Source organism: Haplochromis burtoni, unplaced genomic scaffold (genome assembly GCF_018398535.1).
Source record: "Haplochromis burtoni strain Fernald_Lab_line unplaced genomic scaffold, NCSU_Asbu1 Contig_472, whole genome shotgun sequence".
Taxonomy (NCBI): domain Eukaryota; kingdom Metazoa; phylum Chordata; class Actinopteri; order Cichliformes; family Cichlidae; genus Haplochromis; species Haplochromis burtoni.
The window spans coordinates 195,057-219,152 of record NW_024582833.1 but is presented as its reverse complement, the minus strand read 5'-3'; the positions used below and the strand labels follow the sequence as shown (position 1 = coordinate 219,152).

Here is a 24,096-nt window from a genome sequence, read left to right as displayed (position 1 = left end):
AGCCTGGGTAATGGAGGCGGGGTTTGTACGAAAACAGTCAAAGGTGAGCGCACCGCCCGCCCATGTTACCGTGGTCCACAGATGTAACGCACTCTGTGGAATAAGGTGAGAGAGCGAAGGTGAGACCGGACGTGACGTATACCGAGCAGAAGTTGCTCTGTCAGGAGGGTACGACGCGAGTTGAAGCTGTGAAAACGTCACATTTTGTTTGTAACGTTTTATTTTCTTCATGTTTCTGATTGGCCGAACCCGACAGCGCGTGCCCGCGGTCTGAGAGGTGAGTGCGCCGCTGTGGCTGTGAATGCTGCCCCGCTCAGAGACCAAAAAGGACATAAAGTTAAAGTCTTATCGCGTTTGGCTGTCAGTGCCAGCTAGCTCATGCTAAGCTAACGCGGTGTGTAACATCTGTACGGTTCGTGTTGAAGCGGCTTCCCGCTCCGCTCGGAGTTCCGCTTGTTTGGTTTCTCTGCGTTTCTTCCCGGGCCCTCACGAGCTGCTGCGCGTGAACATTAATGACAATTTTACGACAGAAAAAGTTCACAGCTAGCCAGTTGGCTAACAGGCAGCGTAGGCTGCTGAAGCTTAGCGGATGTGGACGGACGGTGGGCGGGACCTATGAACCTGGCGGAGAGGAATGTAAACAGGTAGCACGCGCGTTCATCTGCCAGCGTCAGCGTTCTCCGCCGATCCGCTCCGGACCCGGAAAGCTGATCGGTTTTCGGGAGGGGGGTGGCGGGGTTAACCGGCCGCTCCGCAAGACCGGGGTCAGCTGAGGCTGCCACCCGTGTGTGTGCGAGCGTAGGTCACCGCTGAACTCTTCTCACCTAATTGAGGAGCATCATGGGAAACAACTATCCTTCACGTCGATCTTGGGAGCGAAGCAGCCGCCCCCCCAGTACAGGTCACCTGTAAGGCTCGGAGCTCAGGTGTACAGCAGCGGTCCAGGTGTCGGTCTGCGTTCTCAGCCACACCCCTGCTTCTCTCACGGTCACAGCTGTACCCCACAGCTTGGGGGGAGCTGCTTCCGTTCAAACAGCTGAGGGTGGATGTGCAGTGTTGACCGTCAAGTGGAGAGTGTGCAGATGTTTATCGGAGTTTACACCTGTGAGGCACACACAATGTTTCTGTGATGTCATAGATCTGAGAAATTAGTGGATGGAGGTGATGCTGCACCGTCACTCGGAATCCATCTTTAAATCAGCCTCATGGCTGCACACAGCTCTGAGCTAACTCCACAACTCAGACACACACACACACACACGTGTGTTTGCTGACTTCTTCTTCTGTGTTTCCTCCTCAGGTGTGACTGATGTCAGAGGGCCGTGCTGCGTCTCTTCTCTGCTCAGATTTCCTGCAGCCATGGTTGCTCTCAGGTAGACCGGTGTGTCTGTTTTCCAACACCCTTGGCAGGCGGCGGGCAGGTGATTGTTCTCTCGTGACGGTCTCCTGGTGGCCATGTTGGAGCACCTCCTGCTGTCTTAAAGCCACCCGATGCTGAGGTCTAGTTTCTCTCGTGACCACGTCCGTCTAAGTCATCTCTCTCCACGTGTTGTCATACGGAGTCGTGCCTGTGAAGCCGTCAGCTGATCATGGAGGAGTCCAGGGAGCAGCCTGCCGCCATCGCTGACCTGGAGATGAAATGCGATTCAGAGGAGCCCACTGTCAGCTCACAGACTTTCTCCAAAGAATGCACCTTAAGCGTGACACCAGCGCACCTCAGAGCTGACATCCCCAACACAAGTGGCGGCGCCGCTGACAGCCCTGTGCTCGCCAAGGTCCCGATGGAGGAGGAGGAAGAGGCCACACCCACGCCGCCAGAATCATCGCCAAGTCCATCATCTGAAAACATGACTCTAACAATCGCCACCACCACAGAGGAACCCACGGAGGCTGGGTCAGGACCAGGTAGAGGAGGAGACATGGGTGAAGGGCAGGGCCTAAGATGCTCAGAGGATCCCTCATGGTGCTTCTATTGTCCGCAGGTCTGTACGTGGAGGAAAGCTCCTCGGTGGCGACAGCGGGTGGCTCAGATGACCAGTTGGAGTCCACGGACTCGGCATCATTCTCCATCCCCAGCTTGGAGCTGTCGGATGGGGTCGTGACAACAGGAAACTCCCTGGATGTGGAGGACGGCCTGTCGTCGTCGTACTCGGCGCTGGGTGCGGAGGGCTGCTCGCCATCCACCGAGGTCCCGAGTCTGCAGGACGAGGCGGCGCTGGAAGCTGCCGGTGAGGCGTCCATGTTACTGAAACTGTGCTCAGCCTGGTGCCTGACTGCACTTCTTCTCTGGGTTTATTTTGGGATGACACCTTAGTACTCCAAATAAATGTAACTTTGTTTAGCTGAGTGTGACTGCAGTTCTCCCCCTCTCCACAGGGGGTGCTGCTGCTCCTCCTGCTGCGGCACCGGAGCCTGGGCCCTCCATGCCAGCGTATTACCTGGTGAAGTGGATCACCTGGAAGGAGAAGAAGACACCCATCATCACCCAGAGTGAGAACGGACCCTGCCCCCTGCTGGCCATCATGAACACGCTGTTCCTGCGCTGGAAGGTGAGAATCACCATCATTTAAAGGGCGGAGCGGCAGGTGGATGTTCATCTCCACCCAGCTGCAGCACACAAATCTAAAGACAACAAGTTGCACTACGCAGGTACGCAAACACCTGCCTGAGAACCTTCAGGAAGTCAGGGCAGGTGTTTCCTGTCTGCGTCGTCATGGTAACATAAGAACCTGGAGGTGCATGTTACGTGTTCCAGCTGTTTGGAAGGGCAGGGCTCAGAGCTCCCAGGTTCCAGTCGGTCTGAGCTCGTTGTTGTCATGCTCAGACTTGCGCCGAAGACGGGAAAGGTTCAAATCAGATTTCTAGCAGCTGAAAGGTGGCTTTGGTTCCCAGGGAAGCTGGCCTCGTTAGAAGGCATGGGAGAACCCTTTCCTAGTAGTTCAGGTCCTTGAAATTGTTTTTACTGCACAAAAGGACGCGAACGCGATGCTAAAGTTCAAGCACAAGTTCAGCTCTGTGCCCACATCTGCACAGAGAGCATGCTAACGTTAAGCTAGTCAGACAATATGCTAACGCTAAGCCAGCCAAGAACAAGAGTGATGCTAAAGCTCAGTGTATGCAGACCAGAGCCTAGCAGCTAGCACCTGAACTTCAACAGGTAACAAGCTGTCGCATCATCCTGGTGCAACATCTGCGAGGAGCTCGTCCTCGTACTGTGACAGCAGGCGTGGGACGTAATAAGAATTTAGCAATTCTGATTCCATTATCAATAGAATCTATACTTATTGATCAGATTCGTTATCGAGTCTCAACAAACAAACATGTGGCCCACAGCATGAAATTAGTCTGCATGAAGGTCTTAGATGTGCTGCTTAGTGATGACGGTCACCCTCAAAGCGGAGAATCGATAACGAATCTGATCAGTAAGTATAGATTCTACCGATAATGGATAGTTCCCATGCGCGCTGTCACAGTACCAGGATGAGCCCCTCGAAGATGTTGGACCGGGCTGTTGTGACAGGTCGCCCCGAAGACGGCGGTGGCGGCATTAAATCACAAAGCCTTTGACTTTTCGTTGGAAGGGTGTGTCTGCTGCGCTGCAGTGCATGAAGCTCTTATAAGTGTTCTCCCAGACTTCCCGTGCTTGTTGGGATCTACACCTGGACGCATCTAGAATAGTCAATAACACTCACAGCGCCCCCTAGTGGCAACAGGAAGTTAACTGTTAGAACCATGTGGTGTACGTGAATCCGGTGCTGTGGGTTCACCTGTGCTTCGCCTGTGGCGGCCGCTGGCCTCAGGTGGTTGAGCAGCTAATGAGACACTTTGGATGAACCGTTATGTAGACCGTGGTTTCAGATGTTCCTCTGAGAACCAATCAGAGCACTCTAAAATGATGTAACTGTGCAGACGTCTGTGTCGTCGTAAACAGCTTTGATCTCTTTTAGTGAGGGACAGAAGAGGAGACACCGGCGCTCACGCTTGATAAAGTTTATAAATGAACTGACCTGTAACTGTGTGTGTGTGTGTGTGTGTGTGTGTGTGTGTGTGTGTGTGTGTGTGTGTGTGTGTGTGTGCCGCGCCGCAGGCCAAGCTTCCTGCTCAGACTGAGGTGGTCACCACCGAGGACCTGATGGCTCACCTGGGTAAGAGCGACTGTGGGTAATGTATCAAACGTATCGATGATGAAATTAAACGTGCCGGGTAGCACGAGCAGGAGGCGGGGCGCTCACTCGTAAACGTGGAGGGTCCACGTTAAGTAGACGATGAGTTCGCTCCTGGCACAGCTGTCGAGAATGAAGCTGTCCGCGGAGGTCACATGGTACACGGTCTGCAACACGTCGGGTTAAACCAGGATTCTCACCTGTGAGTGTTTGAGCTGGTCAGGTCGTGGCGGGCTGTCCTGCTGACGATGTTCCTGTGTGTGCGTTGTTCAGGAGAGTGTGTGCTGTCCGTCACTCCCAGACAGAAGGCCGACGGCATGGAGCTCAACTTCCAGCAGGTACCAAGGAAGCACACGGACATGCTGGTTCTGGATCTCAGCGTCCCATACACGCTTTCAATTAGCACGCCGTTTTGGGGAGGAGACCATAACGTGGGCGTGTGTGTTTGCAGAACATGAGCGACGCCATGGCGGTCCTCCCGAAGCTGTCTACGGGGCTGGACGTCAATGTGCGTTTCACTGGCGTCACGGACTTTGAATACACGCCCGAGTGCATCGTGTTCGACCTGCTGAACATCCCACTGTACCACGGCTGGCTGGTCGACCCTCAGGTGAGTGTGTGTGAGCGTAAACGCAGGACTGTCCAGGTCCTTAACGAGGTTTTAACAATGCAAAGTCAGCGGTTTGACCCTCAACTCTTCCAGTCTGCTTGTTGAAGTACTCTTGAGCAAGGGATCAAACCCCGGAGTTTCTCCCGAACCTGTGTGAGCTCTGGATAAAATGCTCTGTATGATAAAGCAGGTGATTGGCTCGTTCAGCCAATCCCCATGGGTACCGTCAGCTGATTGGCTGATAGAGCTGCAGATGAAGCAAGAAAATTAATAAAATGTTCTGACATTAAATTATCAACACAATAGACAGAAAGATATCAGGATGTTTAGAAAACAGAATATTTATAGAATGAAAGAAAATATGAACAAATTAATAAACATGAATATTAATAAACTGTCTGGAAAAAGTGTTACGGCCTCAGCTGGGCCTCCTGGAGTTGCCTGTGTGGGCGTGTCCTAGCGTCTTCATGCCTTAGGTGACAGCTGACTGCTTCTATTAGTAACTGAACTAAAAGAGATAGACGAGCCGCTATCAACATTTAAAGAAGCAGAACAAAACTCAAGCGTTGGTCAGTAAACTGAAAAGTCAAAAAAGGATTGGTGACCAAACACAGTCCTCTCCACCAAGCAGGAGCAAACAATCACAAAACACAGCTCACTACCTGCAAGCACTAACATGGCACCAGAGCTCACCTGAAATACTTTTAATTGCTGAAAGGAGTGAGCTGTTCAAAAGGTGGCAGCTGAGGCAGGAGAGACGGTAGGACACGCCCACACAGGCAACGCTTGGGCCGTAACAAAAGTCAAGTGTTGGTCGGTGCCAGACTTACTAGTTGTTTAACCTAGTTGTTAAAATGTTAATTGATTCCTGATGCTGGTAAAATATCATCTTAAATGTTATGCAGCTATCTGCCACCGGACGGCGCATCGTTGATGACACACCTGTTAATCTCATCTCTTTGTTAGAATAAGATCGTAGTTACAAACAGCGGTTCTCCGTCAGGAGGACGGGCTCTCCCTTAGGAGAGTGTTCAGTCGTTATGAGGGGTTCAGAGCAGAGCCACTAGTCCTCCACATCACAAGGAGGCAGCTAAGGCTGTCGCCTCCTGGGCACGGTGTTCCTGCCAGGCATGTCGTACCGGGAAGAGGCCCGGGCTTGGACCCGGGACACGTTGGAGAGATTACATCTCGGCTGGCTTGGGAACGTCTCACGTGTCCCCGGATAAACTGGGGGTGGCGTGGAGAGGGAGGGCCCTGCTTCCCTGCTGCTGCCCCCACGACCCAACTTCAGATGAGCGGAAAAAAACGGATGTGTAATTTATTGTTTTCTTATTTTTAGATTTGAACTAGGGCTGGGCGATATGGCCTAAAATTCATATCGCGATATAATTTGAAGCATGTGCGGTAACGATATATATCGCGATATATTCTTTTCTTCTGTATAACGTATTTTCCACACTATAAAGCACACTTAAAATCCTTTCATTTTCTCAAAAATCGAGAGTGTGCCTTATGTATGAATTCTGGTTGTGCTTACTGACCTCGAACCGATTTTAACAGACCTCTGTTAAAATGTTTTAGTACAACTTTGGTAAGCCGCACTGCTTGATGGATTGTCAGAGCATTACGGCTGCCGTAGGGAGGAGCTTCACGGAGTAATCTAGGTCCAAAACTCCGTCCGCTTCTGGTCCCAAAGTCAAACGAACACTGAGAGTTAAAAACTGTCTAAATTCTTTCATCTCTAATAAAATCATCAGCGTTGCTGCTTTACCAGGTGTAACAATTAAGTTTAACATCCAGGCATGAAAACAGAAGTTATTGAATTTGAGTTAGAAGTTAACAGGAAGTTAGTTCACTGGTTTCCACCTAAACATGATATAGCATGTTCTGACTGAGAGATTTTTGAAACTAATTCAAACGTACAGCTCTGCTACCACTTCCAACATAAATGAAGACAGAAAACTAAACAGCAGTGACGTTTGCAGGGTTACTGAAGTTGGGCTAGCTGGTATACAATGTTGTGCAACGTGATTGCTAGCGACACAGCTATGTTAGCATAACATTAGCACAGTGAAGCTGGAGGATGAACCCTAACTTTTTTTCCACTCGATCAAAGTTAACGTGAGGGATTCTGGTGGTCAGGGACAAATGCAGTCGCATAGCAGGATGCTGTACACGGGCCAAACTTCAGTCAGGAGAACAACTGAGATCATTCATCCACAATACGAGGTTAGTTATTAATATACTGCAACAACATGGGAACAGAGCAGCTGTGAGAGAATTCAACATTAATGAATCAATGTTACGGAAGTGGAGGAAGCGCAGTTTTTGGCTTTCCCCACATTTCAACAGTGCTTAATCTCTTTACTGTGACTGTCGCCCACCATAATTTGCAGATGATAATGGTTGTAGCCGCTGCGATGCTTTCGACCAAAACGGGCGCAGCTTGATGACATCATCAACATGCGCTATCGCGGTAGAACGGTATAGTCAAAATCTCTATCGTAGGCCAAATTTATATCGTTTATATCACCCACCCCTAGTTTGAACTGAAGTGGCTGTCAAGCGTGCGTCATTCATATTGCACGACACACTTTTAGTTTAGCGGACGTTAATCTGTCATATTTGAGTAACACATGAACATCTTTTGTAGTAACATGTTTTCATATCATAGTTAACATCGGTTTAAGTGTTTCTCTCCTTCATTGTCTGTCTGGAGTGTGACGTGTAATGTTGATGATGCTGCACAGTGAAGTGGCATGATTGCAGGTTTTTAATGTCCATGTGGGATTTTTATTTTTTGTCACATGGCGTGATCAGTCAGACTCTCTGTGGCCGCCCACAGGACAGAATGATGTAAAATTCCTGATTGTGTGTTCAGAGTCCAGAGATGGTGGCTGCTGTGGGCAAACTGAGCTACAACCAACTGGTGGAGAAAATCATTGACTACAAACACTCTGCAGAAAGCAGCCGAGTCAGTGAAGGTAACGTGTTTGTGCACAGTACCCAATATGTACACGATGGCCCGAACATAATAATTGTGCACGTCTGTGCCGGGCAGGCCTGGTGGCGGAGCAGTTTCTGGAGTCGACGGCGACTCAGCTGTCGTATCACGGCCTGTGTGAGCTCAACGCGACGGCCAGAGAGGGCGAGATCTCAGTGTTCTTCAGGAACAACCACTTCAGTACCATGATCAAACACAAGGTGGGGTTACACGCACTGCAGTACCACGACCAGACACAAGGTGGGGCTGTACACAGTGCAGTACCACGACCAGACAAGAGGTGGGGCTGGTACACAGTGCAGTACCACGACCAGACACAAGGTGGGGCTGTACACACTGCAGTACCACGACCAGACACAAGGTGGGGCTGTACACTGCAGTACCACGACCAGACACAAGGTGGGGCTGTACACACTGCAGTACCACGACCAGACACAAGGTGGGGCTGTACACACTGCAGTACCACGACCAGACACAAGGTGGGGCTGTACACACTGCAGTACCACGACCAGACACAAGGTGGGGCTGGTAATGCACTTGTCTCCTCTCTCAGGGGCACCTGTACCTGCTAGTGACGGATCAAGGCTTCCTGCAGGAGGAGTCTGTGGTCTGGGAGTCGCTTCATAACGTCGAGGGTGATGGAAACTTCTGCGACTCCGATTTCCGGCTGTGTCATCCTCCTCAGAGAGCTCCACCCACCCCCCACCTGCCACCCAGCGCCCAGGAGCAGCAGCGGCAAATTGACCAGGTGAGCTCACCAGGTAATATCGTTGCCACCGAGCACTTTGGCCCGTTAGCACGTCTCTGATGGGTGTTGTTGTGGGTGTCAGGACTACCTTGTGGCAGTGTCCCTGCAGCAGCAGCAGGGCGGGGCCCCAGGGCCCCTCAGTGACCTGGAGTTGGCCCGGCAGCTCCAGCAGGAGGAATATCAGCAACAGCAGCAACTCCAGCAACAGGGTTCAGTGCAGCAGGTAAGCTCACCTGGAGACAAGCCGGCAGACTGTGGGCGGCACTTGTAGGCCACTGCTATCACACCTTAATCCAAAATCAGGTCTCAAACAGGATACACTGAATCATTGGTGTGGAACCGGAACCTTAAAGGGGGCATGAAACTCTGCACGTGAAGACTTGTTTACATCACGGAGCCCAGCTCGTCGCTCTGGTAACCACCTGTCACCTGACTCAGGCTCTCCTCCACAGTCCTGATTTATAAAGTGTTGTACAGAGCTAACAGCCACTTCCTGCTGCACACACAGACAGTAAAGTGACAGTAGATCCTGGTTTAACATGAACTGACTGCTGCAGCGCTACAGTGATCCCCTCACACTGATGGTCAGCTTCACTGTCCTTTCCTCTGAGGTATCGATCCTGTCGCTTGTTAGCTCAGTCTGTTAGCCAACCACGTGATGTCACGCTGCGTACTGACAGGAGAGGGCGCTGTTTTTAAAACTTTCAGCACTTATTTGTTAAACCCGGCTGAGTTACATCAGTGTCTGAGAGCAGGTGTCAGTGAGCCTTCATGCACATAGTTTCATGTCCACTTTAAAACACCTGAGTTAGCATTCAGAAGACGAGTGTGAAATATTAGAATAAGTAGTTCTCTGACTGCCACGTAAATGTTAGTCACCATGAAAAGATTTTTTATTGATCTCAATAATGTGACAATAATAACCGTGACATGAGGTGATTACACTGTGTTATTGTTACGGTGTTCCAGGTCAGAGGTCAGGGGGCACAGCAATCCAGGAGAAGAGACAAGGACTCAGACTGCGTCCTCCTGTAGACTCTTCAGCAACGCCGCCATCATTGTCGTCTGTCACGCCGTCAGACTCCTGTGTGTCTGCGGCGGGCGGGTGAGGGGTCACGTTCGATGCCAAACCTCCCAGCTTCCCCTTTGTTTCACAGGTCAAAGGTCTTTAGGACCCGCTCTTCGCCAATGTCTTTATTAACCATTAATAAATATCGGACAGCGATGAAGTGATCAGACGGAGCTGTGGCTGAAACAACGACCTATGACTCTGCAACTATGTTATTTCGCAGCTCCTACTCCTCTGTAGGCTTCCTGAAGTTGGCCAATCAGTAAAGTCTTAAAGGGGAGGAGCTAAAACGGTCGGAAACAAAATGTTTTAGCTCCTCCCCCTTTAACCCAGTGCTTGCTAACCCCGCCTCCTCCTGTGGCTGCGGTTGAAGTTCCTGAAACGAATGGAAACATGATTCCTGCCTCTTTCAAACTCGGACAAATTTAACTTCGTACAAACCAAACGACCTGAAAGCTGCTGGCTCTGTGTAAGGATATGCCCTCTGTGACATCACAAAGATCCCAGACTAGGACAAAACAAAATGTTAAGAATGGATGTTTCCTCCAAATTATTGAAAGTAAGTGTAATTAAAGATGAACATCTGAGAGCTGTTGTGCTGTGTGTATTACTGTCCACTGTAGCTGACGAGCACCTTCAGGCAACTGTTGTTGTAATTTGGCGCCGTGAAAGTTAAACCATGACATCGTGTTCCCACGACGAGGACGGAAAAATGAGGGTTTGTCTGTTTGGCCTGACTGAAGGAGCCGATGGTGATGTGACATGGCAGGCCATTATTAACCTCGAATGTGACGGCTCCGTAGCGCTGCTTTAGCTAAAAACGGGTCTTTCACTGGTGTTTCCTGGGACCAGTTTGACCAGAACCTCCCAAATATTCAGTCTGAAGTTGTGAAAGAAAAATAAGATCCTGTGATTCTCCGACTGGTTCTTTGTTTCCCTGCAGATTAAAACGAGGTCGTCACGGTTGTGACATTTGACCAAATTATGACATCAAAGTTTGGATTAAACACGTAAAAAAAAAAAACATTTTAATATCACTGAGTTTTTGTTTTTCTGTAAACATTAACCGCGACTGATTTCATCACCAATAAATTTGGCTTAAAGGAACAAATGTAAACGCGCCTTGAGTTCCATGTCCCACAGATTCATGATTGAGTCACTGGTTCATTTTGTCCTCTTCACTTGCAGTGACTCAGTTTAACTTGAACTAAAGTCTTGATATAAAACTTTTACCTGTAAATGATTTTGTGGACGTCATTCACAGTGAGTGGACAGACCAGCCGTGACGTCGTGGCTGTTTTCTATATTTTCTCTTAAATCTGCTTTGGAAACAAACCTAAAACTCAGGACGTTTGAGGTGAAAACCTGCGAACTGTTCGTCTGAGTTCAGACTTGGTGCAGTTTCTTCTTCAGATCAAACAAAGAATTAAGAACTTGTTTAACGCCACAACAGCGTTCCCGTCATGCCTGTCAGGGTTTTGGGCACGAACGGCAAAAAGATGGACGTACCTACTCTGACGCCACCTGCTGGTTAGTGAGATCGTCACAGCAGTTCACGTAACCTCTTTGAAACCAGGCGGGTCCACATTTCGCAGATTTGTTCGTGTGTCATTAATCACCCATGCAGAGTCTACTCACCTCTATAGGGCCTGAAGTCTTTGCAGCTACAGCTATCGCCATCTGGTGGCCTTCAGATAGAACGCAGGCACTTTCTCTCTGGCTTATTTTTTTCATACCTGGACGTCACCTCCATGTTTTTATCGTCTGTGGTATTTTATTTCTTAATTTAGCTTTCTTTGGTGTGACTGTTGGCCCGCCGCTCTGTTCAGGCTTTGTTTAATCTGCCGTCCTGTCAGATCGTCAATAAAAACTCTGAATTTGACTTCAGTTTCATGGATTTGTTCACAAACATTAACATGCGGATTTTGTTCTTGTTATTCTGGATCACCACAGACAATTTCAAACATTTGAACACCATCGCCTTTACAACTGATTAGTTGGCAAACTTTTTTTAAATTTAGTTTATAGGAAACAAACCAGAATGCAGACCAACATTGTTATGGACGCCTGTGATCATAGAAAAATCCGAATTGTGACTTTTTTTATTTTTGTTATTTTCTTACTTTAAAGAGAAGAGTCTTTCAGATCAGAGGCGTCCAACTCCAGGCCTCGAGGGCCGGTGTCCTGCAGGGTTTAGAGCTCACCCTGGGTCAGCACACCTGAATCACATGATTAATTCATTGCCAGGCTTCTGGAGAACTGCAGGACATGGTGAGGTCATTTAGCCGTTTAAATCATCAGTGTTGGATCAACGACACATCTAAGACCTGCAGGACACCGGCCCTCGAGGCCTGGAGTTGGACACCTCTGGTGTAGATGTTCGTAAACATAAAATATGAGATGCGAAATTTCAGATTTGACTTTCTTTAAAGTTAATTATGCACCAGTTAGAAAAGTGATTTAAAACCAGTAAGTATCTTACACACTGAGAAAGCACACAGGTGCAGGTCAGAAGCAGGTTTCAGGTTTATTGAATAAGTTGCCATGCAGTTAGTCAGGACGTGACAGATGGACTCTACATGATGAGAAACAGGGACACACCTCCAGTCGTCAGCTGGATCTTAACGATTCAACACATTAATGCACGTCGCTGCAGAGATGCAGACTTGGGCTACGTTCACACTGCAGGTGAAAGCGCATCAAATCCGACTTCTTTGACCCTGTGCGACGCGTATCCGATCGTAGTGTGGCAGTGTGAACGGCACAAATCCGATCTGGGTCACTTTCGTATGTGGTCCTGAATCTGATACATATCTGATGTTTTAGAAAGCGACTGCTGTTTAATGGTCAGGTCGCATTAAATACGTCTTTTATGTCACTGACACAAGACGGACGCCAATTATCAGCGCCGGAGAAGACATCGTGAACGCTTCCTGGCCATCCAGTGAAACTGTTGGGAACAACGTTGGAGAAACGGGAACATTTTATTTGTTCTGTATAATCTGCAGATTCTGACAGAAATCTGCAGATATCCTTTGAAGCACCGCTCCTCTCTAAAACAGCAATAAGGATCATTATTAGGCCAAATGCAAATAACACAACTTTATAACTTAAAGCAAAATTGTAAAGCGCTATATAAATACAGGCCATTTACCATTTACCAAAATTGGGAAACGTAAAGTCTGAAACAGTCAAACATACTGTTGCTCTGGGTCTAAACTGAGCGCGTTGTGTGTGACGTCTTCCTTTGCGCATGCGGCTGCTTTGAGGGTTCACACTAGAGCGTGTTTGCGGTCACATTTTATTTGTAGTGTGAACAAGCAGACAAAGAAATCGGATTTGATCCAAAAATCAGAATTGAGCTGTAAGACCTGCAGAGTGAACGTAGCCTAACATTCTGAATGTGGTCGGAGGCGAGGAGCAGCTGCAGGAGAGGGCCAATAACGTTTGAGTGCCCAATCACCAGGAGTACATAAAGTCAACCTCATGATTCAGTGGCTTCATGGACCCCACCGCTCTCGTTTATTTACACTAATCTTCATATAAAAGTGCTTTTCCACATAATCCGACTTCATAAGCACGCGGTATGATTTGGGGTAAATGAATTGTTGATCTCACGCGTCCTCCTCCCGTCTCCTGAGATGATGCTGTTTGTGAATTACCTCAGAAATCACTCAAAGTGTTTTCATATAATGTTTCTTCACACAGTGAAAAGTATCGTTAACCGTGACGTTAGCGTCGTTAGCATTTCCCATAGAAATTCCTCAAAAACCAAACACTAACATGGCTGCTGTATGACTCCGTGTTTTAGTAAAATATTAACAACAAAGAATCCTCACAAACGACAGAAACGTTTCATAAATGCACTTTTTCACACTGACTGTGTTCAGAGCTGATGACAGAAAGGCAATGAGGATGTTCAGCGGCAGGGATTAGTTTCAACCATCCGTTCTCCCCACTAGCCTCCAAACTGCAACTAACCCATCATTTGGCTCGACTTTACAGGCGTCTCCAGCTTGTCAAACAGCAGTATCACTCCCCAATGATTTTACATTTTAAAGAGCCCCTCTGTAGCGCTTACACCCCGAGACGAGACTTGAAATGTAAATAAATGCAGATGAGCGAGGGGTACTGGAGTGTTGAAACTTGTCCCTGGAGCCGTCAAACCGAGGATATAAAAAGCACTTCTGAGGTCCCACCGTCCCTCCTGTTGCATTGATAAGTTTGTACCTTCTGTACGTCTCAAGGCATCGATTTTTCTCACGGGAAACAAACTCGGTTCGTGTACAGATTCACAAATAACGAACGACAAAGAATGCAAAGAGCGTTTGCTAATCTGGTAAACTTTAGACACAGCTGCACGTAAAATAGTGAGCTAGTTAGCAGACGGTAACGTGGCGCTGCGTTCACGACAACAGAACTGTGGTTGTCCTTTTACAGTGGTCAGAAAACTACTACAAACACTGGCTTTATTCCACCAAGACCCAGTTCACTGTCCGCCGGCTCAGCGTCCCCCTTTTCACAGTTAAACATTCATTAATAAACAAGAATAAAAACAAAACAGAAAATAAAACGATAATGTCCGAGCTTCAGGTGACCAGATTTTAGCCCCGACCTGATGTTAGCTGATTACCATTCGTATGGAATAACTAACCAAATTGGAAAGATTTTGTGTCTTGCTACCCGCTAATAATCAAGTGCATCTGAGAGTAAAATTATATTTTAATCGTTTTAGAGGAAACTGCCACTATAACACGTTCTTTCACTGAAATTAGCTCCAGCTATGTAATCAGTTAACTGCTCATCTCTACAAATGTAACGCTGTATTAGCTTACCGTTTAGCTAGCTGTAAAAATGCTTTATGTTTGATTTCAGTCATAACTGGGACTGCAGCTCAAAGCCAGCCTCCAGTGAACTGCTGCTGCCCTTAAACAGCGGGGAAAGTTGCTATTTACAGAAATGACAACTGTTAGCTAGCAAACGCTATCCGAAATGTTCTCATTTAGTGCGTCAGGTAGAGGTGCATACTGTAGAAATACACAGGAAGCCGTTCCTATGTGTAAGACGCTGAAATAAAGCCAGTGTTCCAGCATTACAGCGACATCAGCAGCAGCTGCTAAAACCGCTAGCTTTCGCTCAACAGCGAGAACACGTCTAAAACATTCACGTGTTCAGGAAACTGATCGTCAGTCTCAAAGAACCCAAGCTCAGCGTGCACAGAACCGCCTCTTCTGACTGGCCAGCATTAACCAACGGAATTGGGGCCAATCAGAGAGGAACACTGCTGAGCTCTTAGTACGTAAATACAGACTCACATAACAATAACGCGTTTAGTCCAAAGTGATAATAATAAGTATAATTCTCCTGATAAGAACCCTTTGGCTCAGAACGGCCACTTACTGTACACTGACATTGTCACTGTATAATTTCTAGCATGTGCACCGAGTTGACAGAAACACATGAACAACACAACTTCAGTAACTTTTTTTCAGAAATTGAAATTGGACCTAAAAAGATGTTGTAACAAACATTAAAATAAAAAAAATGAAAGTAAATATTTTTTTTCACCAGACACTCGTCACATTGATAAAGGTTTAGTATTTTCTTACACTAACAAGACAAAACTGTTTTATAAAAGCTCTCAAAGGCAACTTACTGTGTTTTTTGTGCTGATGCTAGTTGGTCAAAGGTTTAAACGGAAAGTGCAGTTCAGAAGAAAGTGCTGCCCCTCTACAGACTACTGCAAGTCAGCCAATCAGACGAAAGTAGGCTTATAGAGAGACAGCAACTAAAATGGCGTGTTTGTTATCTTGTTACAAAAAGTACTTATTTTAGAGAGGAATAAATAAAAAAAGTAACTTGGCGAAAAGTTTTATCCAAGACACTGTCAGGTTAATTGCTAACAAACTGCAATGAGGGAAAAATCAACTTAAGTGTATAATAAACGTATACTCTCTGCTGCTAGTAGTTTAGTGGTTATTAGCTAGTGAGAGAGCATAAGCTGTATACTACAGCAGTGAAAGAGTAATGTTATTAGGAAATGAGGACAGGACTCATTTATTTCTTTGATTAGCCTTAGCTAAGTATTAATTTTGTTAGCTAGTACAGGAACATTAGCTTAAAAAGACATCTCCCCTAGTAATTAAAAAATAATAATGTAGTTTATTGTAGTAATGGCCATATTTCTAATAAATATTCTGGACTTTGCTCCTCCACAGTCTGTGAGTAATTCTCCATTAGCATAGCTAGCATGACAGTGACTCTGTTAAAAACCAAACAGCTAAATAGATATTTGGGAAAGAAAAATGAGCTAAAGTGGTAAAATAACAGTTTAGGAAAAAGTGAAATACAATGAAATAAAACAGAGGAAAATGAGCAGCAGTGGTCACTGGCTCAGGCTAATGGACGTTCAGGACAAAAGAATTTGAGCTTGCCCAAACCTCGACGCGCTTACAGTTGCTAAAAATGTCGGGACAAGGCTGACGATGAGCTGTGAGAAATGTCTGGTGAAAACAGGAATGCTGCTGGAAGATAAAGCGATAATCTGTAAAGGAGGGTGGATACGTCAGCCTTTCTGTGAGCGTGCCGAGAACGCTCAGTTCACGTTGTGCTTTTTCCTCGTAGCCATTCTGATTCGGAGAGCAAACTCCTTCGACCTCTGCTGGTGTTCGCGTCCACTCGGACTTCATTTAAACGTCAAGAGAAGGTTCGTGCCGACCCAGTCAGACGTGTCCTCGGGCTCAACCTCGAGTTACTGCGGATTTCTCCTCTGAGTCCACTTTAAACTACGACAAGTTGGGAGGAAAAAGAGGGCGCCTTCTGGAATCTCGGGCTTACGATTACGAGACTTTTATCTTTGGAAAAGGAGCTTCTGTAATTACAGGATGTTTGCTGGAAAGAACAAAACGCCTTTCTCAGACGTTTTCCTGTCAACAGACGTGGAATCGGAAACATTGAGCTGTTTTTAGCTGAAGGATGGGTGAAGTAGTGGTGGTTGTGTCTGTAAACGCTCTGCTGCTGGGCAGTTTAGTAGTGATTATGAGCTGGTTAATAAAGTCGACAGCAGTGACGAGTTCACGCATTTCCGTGTGACGAGCAGCAGGAAGTCGAATCTGCCGTGATGTCGCTTCGATTAGCTGCAGATGTAAATCCATAAACGATGTGATGAAGTGGTTTCCGTCTCTATCGAGTCTTCCAGCAGCCGCTTCGACCCCGATGACGGTGACGAGGCGGCTCCATCGAGGCGGCGGCGCAGCGAAACGTCTGCCGGCTCCGGCCACCGCTCAGTCCAGACGGGTCACATGATGCCGTTGGTGACATACTGGAAGGAGTCGTAGAGTTTGGTGGTGATGGAGCGCACGGACCCGTCCACGAGCTGCTCCACCAGCAGCTGCAGCTGCTCCTCTGTCAGAGACATGTGGAAACGGTCCTTCAGGCTACGGATGGTGCTCGAGCCGTGGAAGCACGGCAGGTGGGAACCTGTGGGGTTAAAATAAGAGTGCACAACAACTTTGTTAACAGCTGACTGGCAAACACGTCCTTAAACCCACACCGGTCAATTCGTGCACTCTGGACCTCCGCCCGAGTCGCCGACAGCGCTACGATGTGACGCAGGAATGAGTTTGTTGTTGCAGCTTCACTGCGAGGGTTATAGGGGCCAATAAGAGAACTCCTTAACCTTTGTCTTGCCGGGCTGCTGTGACGCAGTGTTGGCAGTTTCCGAAATTTGCAAAAACCGGCTGTAGGCTGCAGCTGCTAGCTGTCTGCTAGCTTGGCCTCTGCTGCCTGGAGTTAGGTGGAGCATGACTCGCTGCATCATCTGCACACACTCAAACATGAGCTTTTGTTCTGGATAATAAAAAGTTTGGAGTTTTCAGCAGGGACGAACTTTGTGGCCGGACCTGTTCCCTGATGGTGTGGATGTGGAACAGAAAGTATCCCCGTCCTACAGACTAAGACTGACTGCGACTCGTACTTACAGCTGTAAATATGGGGTTAGGCTTAGGCCGCGCGTGTGTGCCGTTTTTAGCTGTAAGAAAGGCGCAATGGTGTTACCTTGCTGCATGATCTCCACGATCTGCAGCACCTTCTCCATGTGCTTCCTGGCTGCGATGAGACCCTGAAGCATCAGCATCTTGTAGTAGTTGAACATATCTCCGTTCAGCCCGCCCATCACCTGAAACACAGCAAACACCGGGCATCAGGACAGCCACCATGCTAAACTCCACAGGAAGCTTTTCTTCCACCAAAATAAAAGCTTCTGTCATCAGGAGCCATGAAACCCCGATTTCTAGAGTCCTTCAGCGATCCACGCGTGAATCAAACAGAAATTCATCCAAATCAAAACTAAACCTCTGCAGCGCCAGGCTGAGAAACCACGACCGAGCCGGCTGTGACCGGCGGTGCTGAGGGCTCAATGCTGAACAGGACAAGTGGGATCTCCTGATCCTGCTGCTGACAGCTGTCGGACACCAGAAAGGATCCTTAGCAACTTTGAAGCTCCAAAAACAAAATGAACGATTCATCTACGGGTCAGCAGAGAGTCGGCTTTGAGTGGCTAAAAATCCCATCCAGACGTGCAGGGCAGCCCTCCATCTGCGTGCTGGTCTGTTCTCAGTGACAGGTAAATATCAGGAGACTGCACCTGAGCCCAAAATTGTGATCAACCTCTGCCCGGGATCATCTCCCTCCAACAAATCCTCAGGCTGTTTCTACTCACGTCCACGAACTCCGAGGTCAGCTTGAAGGCAGATGTCTCGAAGCCGAGGTTGCGAGGAGAGCTGGAGAGGATGAAGCCAAAGTCGATGTGGATGATGTGGCCCTCGGAGTCCAGCAGGATGTTCCCGTTGTGCCTGTGGGGATCAGAGCAGGTGTTACCGAACGATTCGCATGTAGGATTCTCTACATGCTGCAGAGCTAAGCAAGGAAATTCTTACCTTCTCTACACACAAATAAATCAAATATATACAAAAGTCACACTTTTTTAAAAAAAGCATAGAAAAATAGAGCAAGCACTGTATAGGAAAGAGCTGAGAGTGGTCAGAAAGTAGAGTCTGCAGGATGTCAATGTAGATGTACAGGTGACTGCAGTGTGTGCTGTGGGGGGGAGGGGGTGCCTCTTTAGGACCCCGTTGTTATAAGGCGTCCCCTCCAGTGATGGGAAAGCAATCCCACACATGGACCGTGATGCTGTAATGACAGCCTGTAGAGCCTGCTGTCCCGCCCTGGTGGTGCAGTTCCCATAACACATGATGGATAAATGGATGTATAGCTGTATAGATGGATGTATAGGTGGCTGTGTAGGTGTATAGGTGGATGTATAACTGTATAGGTGTACAGGTGGATGTACAGGTGTACAGGTGGATGTACAGGTGGATGTACAGGTGGATGTATAACTGTACAGGTGGATGTATAACTGTACAGGTGTATAGGTGGATGTATAACTGTATAGGTGGATGTATAACTGTACAGGTGTATAGGTGGATGTATAACTGTACAGGTGGATGTATAACTGTACAGGTGTATAGGTGGATGTATAGGTGTATAGACTGGATGTATAACTGTACAAGGTGTATAGGTGGATGTATAGTGTAAGATGGATGTATAGGTGGATGTATAGGTGTATAGATGGATGTATAACTGTACAGGTGTATAGGTGGATGTGCAGGTGTATAGATGGATGTATAACTGTACAAGTGTATAGGTGGATGTACAGGTGTATAGGTGGATGTAGGTGTATAGATGGATGTATAACTGTACAAGTGTATAGGTGGATGTACAGGTGTATAGGTGGATGTGTAGGTGTATAGGATGGATGTATAGGTGGATGTGTAGGTGTATAGGTGGATGTAGGTGTATAGTGGATGTATAGGTGGATGTGTAGGTGTATAGGTGGATGTATAGGTGTATAGGTGGATGTATAGGTGTATAGGTGGATGTATAGTTATAGTGTATGTATAGGTGTATAGGTGGATGTACAGGTGTATAGGTGGATGTATAGAGGGCTGCATTGACAGTCTTCAGTAGAACAGTTCTGATGATATGCAAACTGCAGGGATGTAAAGGACCTGGAAGGTTTCTTTATGTTTCTTTATTAGATGTTCAGGGCTTTCGGGGCTTAGTCCTCGTCAGGACCTTGCGGTAGAATTGCTCAATGTTGGTTGGTGTTAAGGGTGTTAAAGCAAGCGTGGAGCTCTTTCAGCTCATCTGGTAGTGCACTGTCGCTGGCTGTCACCCTTTTTTGCAGCATTTAAAGTATGACGTGAGGGTTAATGGGGCAATATTCTCAATGCATGTGCTGAGGTTGCTAGTAATCACTGATGTAAAGTCCTCCGAATCCACAGACCCGTCCTCACTCAAGGCAGCAGTCTTAACCTCGTCAGCAGGGATAACGGTCACTGTTTAACTTTTATGAATGTCTCACCTGTCTTTGACCTGCAGCAGGTAGCAGATGAGGCTGTAGCCGGCGCAGCTCTGCACGAAGTTCCTCTGAGCGGTGAGGAAGGCCTCTGTGGTGAAGCTGCCGTGTTCCTGCAGGAAGTAGTCAAGCAGCGACAGCTGACTCTGCTTCCTCACCTGGAGGACACACACACGAAAACTGCGTTTCAGTCTCATAGACAAAGAAAACTAACTTTCCCAGAATTCCCTGTGTACCTGGTGCAGGGAGACGGCGTTGAGGACGGGCTCGATCATCCCGCTGTCTGAAGACATGACGAGGATCTTGTAGGGTTTGATCCACAGAGGAACGCGCTCCTGCTGCCAGATGGACTGACCAAGGAAACAGACTCGGCTTCAACATGGAAGCAGTTTAACCACACGGAGACTGCGTCTGTATCTGCATCTGTACCGTTGTGTGCATGTGTCTGTACTGCGTCTGTACCTGCAGCTGTCTGAGGACCTGATAGGCCAGCAGCTCCTGCCTCAGATCGTCCCCACACTTCACGATGACCGACAGCAGCCTCCAGGTGTGCAGGTGGCCGTACGGAGACGCCTCTCGGATCCGCCTGAACACAAACGGCGTTAGCGCGAGGAAGACGTTGTGGAGCGTTCACCTGCTTGGCTTCACAAACCCACCTGACTTTCTCCTCCCAGGGCTCTTTGAGGGCAACAGCCGACGGGTCCTCGGGGTCCCTCCTGAATGCGGTGGGAGTGTGAGCAAGGTTCTCCGATAGCCGCCGTCTGAAAGAAAAAAAAAAAAACAGGTCGGAGCGTCACGGCAGAACGCACAGCTGAAGATCGAAGCTTCACGGGACTGCTGAGGCCATTTCATCCTCAGAAAGAAGAGTTCCTGAACGTGCTGCTCTTCAGAGATGTACACTCCTGGACAGTGACAACAACTCATCATAATTACATCTGCACACCAGGTGATGTTGGTGTCCTATCAATATGGCAACTACAAAGAAAGCTTCTATGGGGAAACTAATAACTAACAAAAAGGTCCAGTCTATGTAGGTGCGGTTCCTTTATTGTTTTAATTAGTTTAAAAACAACTTCAGATCACATTTTGTTGCTGGTAGTTCTTTTTGAACGCAGCTCAATATTCCTGTGGAGCTCCTTTATAGCTTGAATTTACTGAAACTACAAACACATAATTGTAGTGTGGAGGGGTGTGGTCTGTAGCTCAGCTTCTAGGGAGGGGTGGTGCACTGGGTTCAGTGGGCGAGGCTGCTCAGAGGCTCCTGTTTGAGCAGCACGCCAAGGCCTAAAGGGGGGAGGAGCTGAGAGCAGAAAGCTGCAAGTGAGCGGGCATCAGCAACAGTGAGACCGCGGCCGCCAACAGCCTGGAAACGCTAAATTGTAAACATGAAGCGCCAACATGCACGTTGGCGTCGTGCTGGGCAGAACCAACACTAGCTTGTGTTACACGTAGCTTACCACGGGTAACACGGCGTAATATTTCGTTTGAACTGCCCTGAAACAGCACTGGTGTTCCCGCGTTTCTGCTTCTAACCTCCGCCTGTGGAGGGCAACCCGCTGTTTACCTGATGTCTCCGGCTGCGATGAACACCGGCTCTTTGCTCTCCAGACTCGTGATGCTGTCAACTGAAAACTGACTGATGTTGTCGCTGCTGCTGGTCTGAGCCTCCATCTGCAAACACATGCTTGTTACTGTGCTTCGGGAGGACAGAGTACACAGGGTTACTGCAGGCAGTATGCTGACGCTTTCACATACCTCCACCTGCAGCTGCCCGATATCATCGGTGGCCCACGCCTCGTCATCGTTGTCGTAGTTTGGGACGGTGCAGAAACTTCCCGTTCTGTGTTCCGATGTCATACCACTGCTGCCATTAGCTGCGGTGCTGCAGTCCAGGTTCTCTGCGGAGCGGGCCGAGCGTATCCGCGTCTCTGGGATGCGAACGGGAACGGGAGACGTCTCGAAGCTGTCGCAGTCCAACACCTCCACGTAGATGATGTATGGAGCCTAAAGGAGGAGAAGGAGCAGCAGTCAGAGGACATTGGACAGATGTTCTCTGGCACATGTGGCGGGTACACCGGAGGTCACCTTGTCCTTGGAGTTTAGGACCACAGCCTGTGTATGGGGGACCCTGCAGACATGGTGCTGGTGCTCGGCGGTGGGCAGCCACACTCGGGCCGGCAGCTTGTGGTTGAGCAGCGACAGCTCGGAGATCAGACGCTGGGTCTTCTGCTCTTTGGTGGGCAGCGTGGCGAGACGCTTCCCGATGCACAGCAGAGACTTGATGAACTCCCTCTGAGGACGGAGACGCTCGGGCTGCAGACGCACGAAACACCCACAGAGAGTCATCATTTCTAACCACACACACGTTCCCTGATGCTCCGCCCACAGAGGCATGTGAGTGACTCATCAGTAGCTCGAATGGGCAGTTTAACCCTTTAAAGCCGGTCGGAGCAGCACGCGCCGTTTTGCGTAACTATTTTTAAATCCCTGTAGAACCTGAACCACGTAAGCTAGCGCAATAATTTTTTTTGCATATGAAACCGGAGGAGTTGTACTTGCAACTTATGCCATCAGCTTGTCCTCGGTCACGGTTTCCTTCCACACAAAGCTTTGCAAAAATTGCATAAAAAGCGCTTGCAGGAACAAAAACATAATATTCCAGAAACACGCTTTGCCGATCCGATCAGCTGTTTGTAACACTTCCCACAGTGAAACAGACGTCAGCGCGAACGATCGCATGTCGGCCATTACCTGTCCAAAACCGGAAGTGACGTCATTTTCGCGGAAAATGTAGTTTTTAACTTGTAGGCCTTGAAAGCCTATACTGGTGTTTTTATAAGTCATGTTTGATTTTATGCTTTTCTGAATAGTTGCTGTGATGTTTAGAACTCGAATTGCACTGCTGGAAATAGTTTATTTTGATGCACCTGCTGTTGTCTTTGCAAATTTGCATCATAGGATTGCTTTTCGTTTTTCGCTTTGAGCGTTTCGAAAAGCACTATATAAATGCAGTCCATTATTATTATTAGTACCTGTTAGAGATGGACCGATCTGATATTACGTATCGGTCCGATACTGACCTAAATTACTGGATCGGATATCGGAGAGAAATAAAAAATGTAATCCGATCCATTAAATATCACAAACGCACCTCACAAAACTTGCGACATGGCGACTCGGCTCATAACCATAGCACGTCTGGTTGAGCATTTGTAGCCTCGCTACCAATCCGGCATTTCATCTCCAAGAAAGGTATCCCAGAGAAGTAAAGCAAGTGTGTAAGTTATCGCATTCCCACGTTAAGCTTAACAACAGATATATGGAGCGACTGCCTCTCCTGCTGCTACTTCAATCATGAAACTGATCAATGATCAGCTGATCGTCTCTCTTCTTTGTTTTTGGCCCACTTTGCAGCAGAAAGAGGAAACCAGCGGCTGAACAGCAGCAGCACGTTTAAGCTTGATCAGCTGCTGTTAGAATTTATTTAATATTACTTTCTACACCAGGATCTTTTTTTACAGCTGACGTAACTGTGCAAGGGCGGATCTAGCAAAGTTTAGCCAGGGGGTCCGATAGGGCATGAACAGGGAGAAGGGGGCACAAGGACATACTTTTCTTTCTTATTCTCATTTAAAATGTCGAGCTTTTAATAAATAATTATCTGACACCCAAAGTTTTAATTTGATGTAAAATGAATAGAAGTCCATTACTGTATATAGTAACTATTAAGTCTAATATACCCTAGTAAGCTATAGTACTTTTTCCTTTGGGAAGGTACCATCTGTGCAGTCTGCAATTCTGTAGAAGAAAGATGTTGAATCTATTCAATTATTCTTGAAAAATAATTTATTTCTGTGCATTTTTTTTAAACATGTGCATTAAATTAAACTTGATTACGTCGATTAAGCATCACGAGGTGGAGGGTGGGGGGTTCCCTATTTTTATTTTTATTTATTTTTTTGCTGGGAGTTGGCAGCCCTGTTAGTTATGTTGCTTAATATTTCCACTAAGTAAAATAGCAGAATAGGGAGGATGGTGCAGGTTTAAGTTTATTAGATTGGTCAGTGTTGCTGGTCTAATATAGT

At 47.6% G+C, this 24,096-nt stretch overlaps 2 protein-coding genes across 8 annotated transcripts in view; one reads left to right on the top strand and one right to left on the bottom strand.

Moving 5' to 3' along the window:
- On the top strand, window positions 1–11,476 carry mindy1 (MINDY lysine 48 deubiquitinase 1). Of its 7 annotated transcripts, none has more exons than XM_005946088.3 (12): window positions 1–43; window positions 1,301–1,905; window positions 1,983–2,228; window positions 2,377–2,549; window positions 4,088–4,145; window positions 4,437–4,501; window positions 4,615–4,773; window positions 7,655–7,757; window positions 7,835–7,977; window positions 8,331–8,525; window positions 8,608–8,748; window positions 9,495–11,476. In XM_005946088.3, exons 2-12 carry the CDS (start codon window positions 1,590–1,592, stop codon window positions 9,558–9,560), a joined length of 1,665 nt encoding a protein of 554 aa, XP_005946150.1. In that variant the 5' UTR covers window positions 1–43; window positions 1,301–1,589; the 3' UTR covers window positions 9,561–11,476. The 7 variants fall into 7 exon arrangements, 6 of the variants coding, with proteins under 6 accessions (XP_005946150.1, XP_005946149.1, XP_005946151.1 ...); XM_005946087.3 differs by having other exon boundaries at window positions 14–105; XM_005946089.3 differs by lacking the exon at window positions 1–43 and adding an exon at window positions 44–119.
- A 1,923-nt stretch (window positions 11,477–13,399) lies between these two features.
- Window positions 13,400–24,096, bottom strand: part of LOC102298190 (phosphatidylinositol 4-kinase beta) — a 17,039-nt gene continuing 6,342 nt past the window's right edge. Inside the window, exons 5-14 of the mRNA XM_005946097.3 lie at window positions 22,097–22,324; window positions 21,767–22,015; window positions 21,576–21,682; window positions 20,668–20,772; window positions 20,474–20,597; window positions 20,248–20,361; window positions 20,018–20,169; window positions 18,314–18,446; window positions 17,650–17,770; window positions 13,400–17,073 (exon numbers count right to left, since the gene is read on the bottom strand). Of these exons, the coding sequence (XP_005946159.1) occupies window positions 16,892–17,073; window positions 17,650–17,770; window positions 18,314–18,446; window positions 20,018–20,169; window positions 20,248–20,361; window positions 20,474–20,597; window positions 20,668–20,772; window positions 21,576–21,682; window positions 21,767–22,015; window positions 22,097–22,324 (1,515 nt within the window). The 3' untranslated portion in view covers window positions 13,400–16,891. The remainder of the gene's footprint in view (window positions 17,074–17,649; window positions 17,771–18,313; window positions 18,447–20,017; window positions 20,170–20,247; window positions 20,362–20,473; window positions 20,598–20,667; window positions 20,773–21,575; window positions 21,683–21,766; window positions 22,016–22,096; window positions 22,325–24,096) is intronic.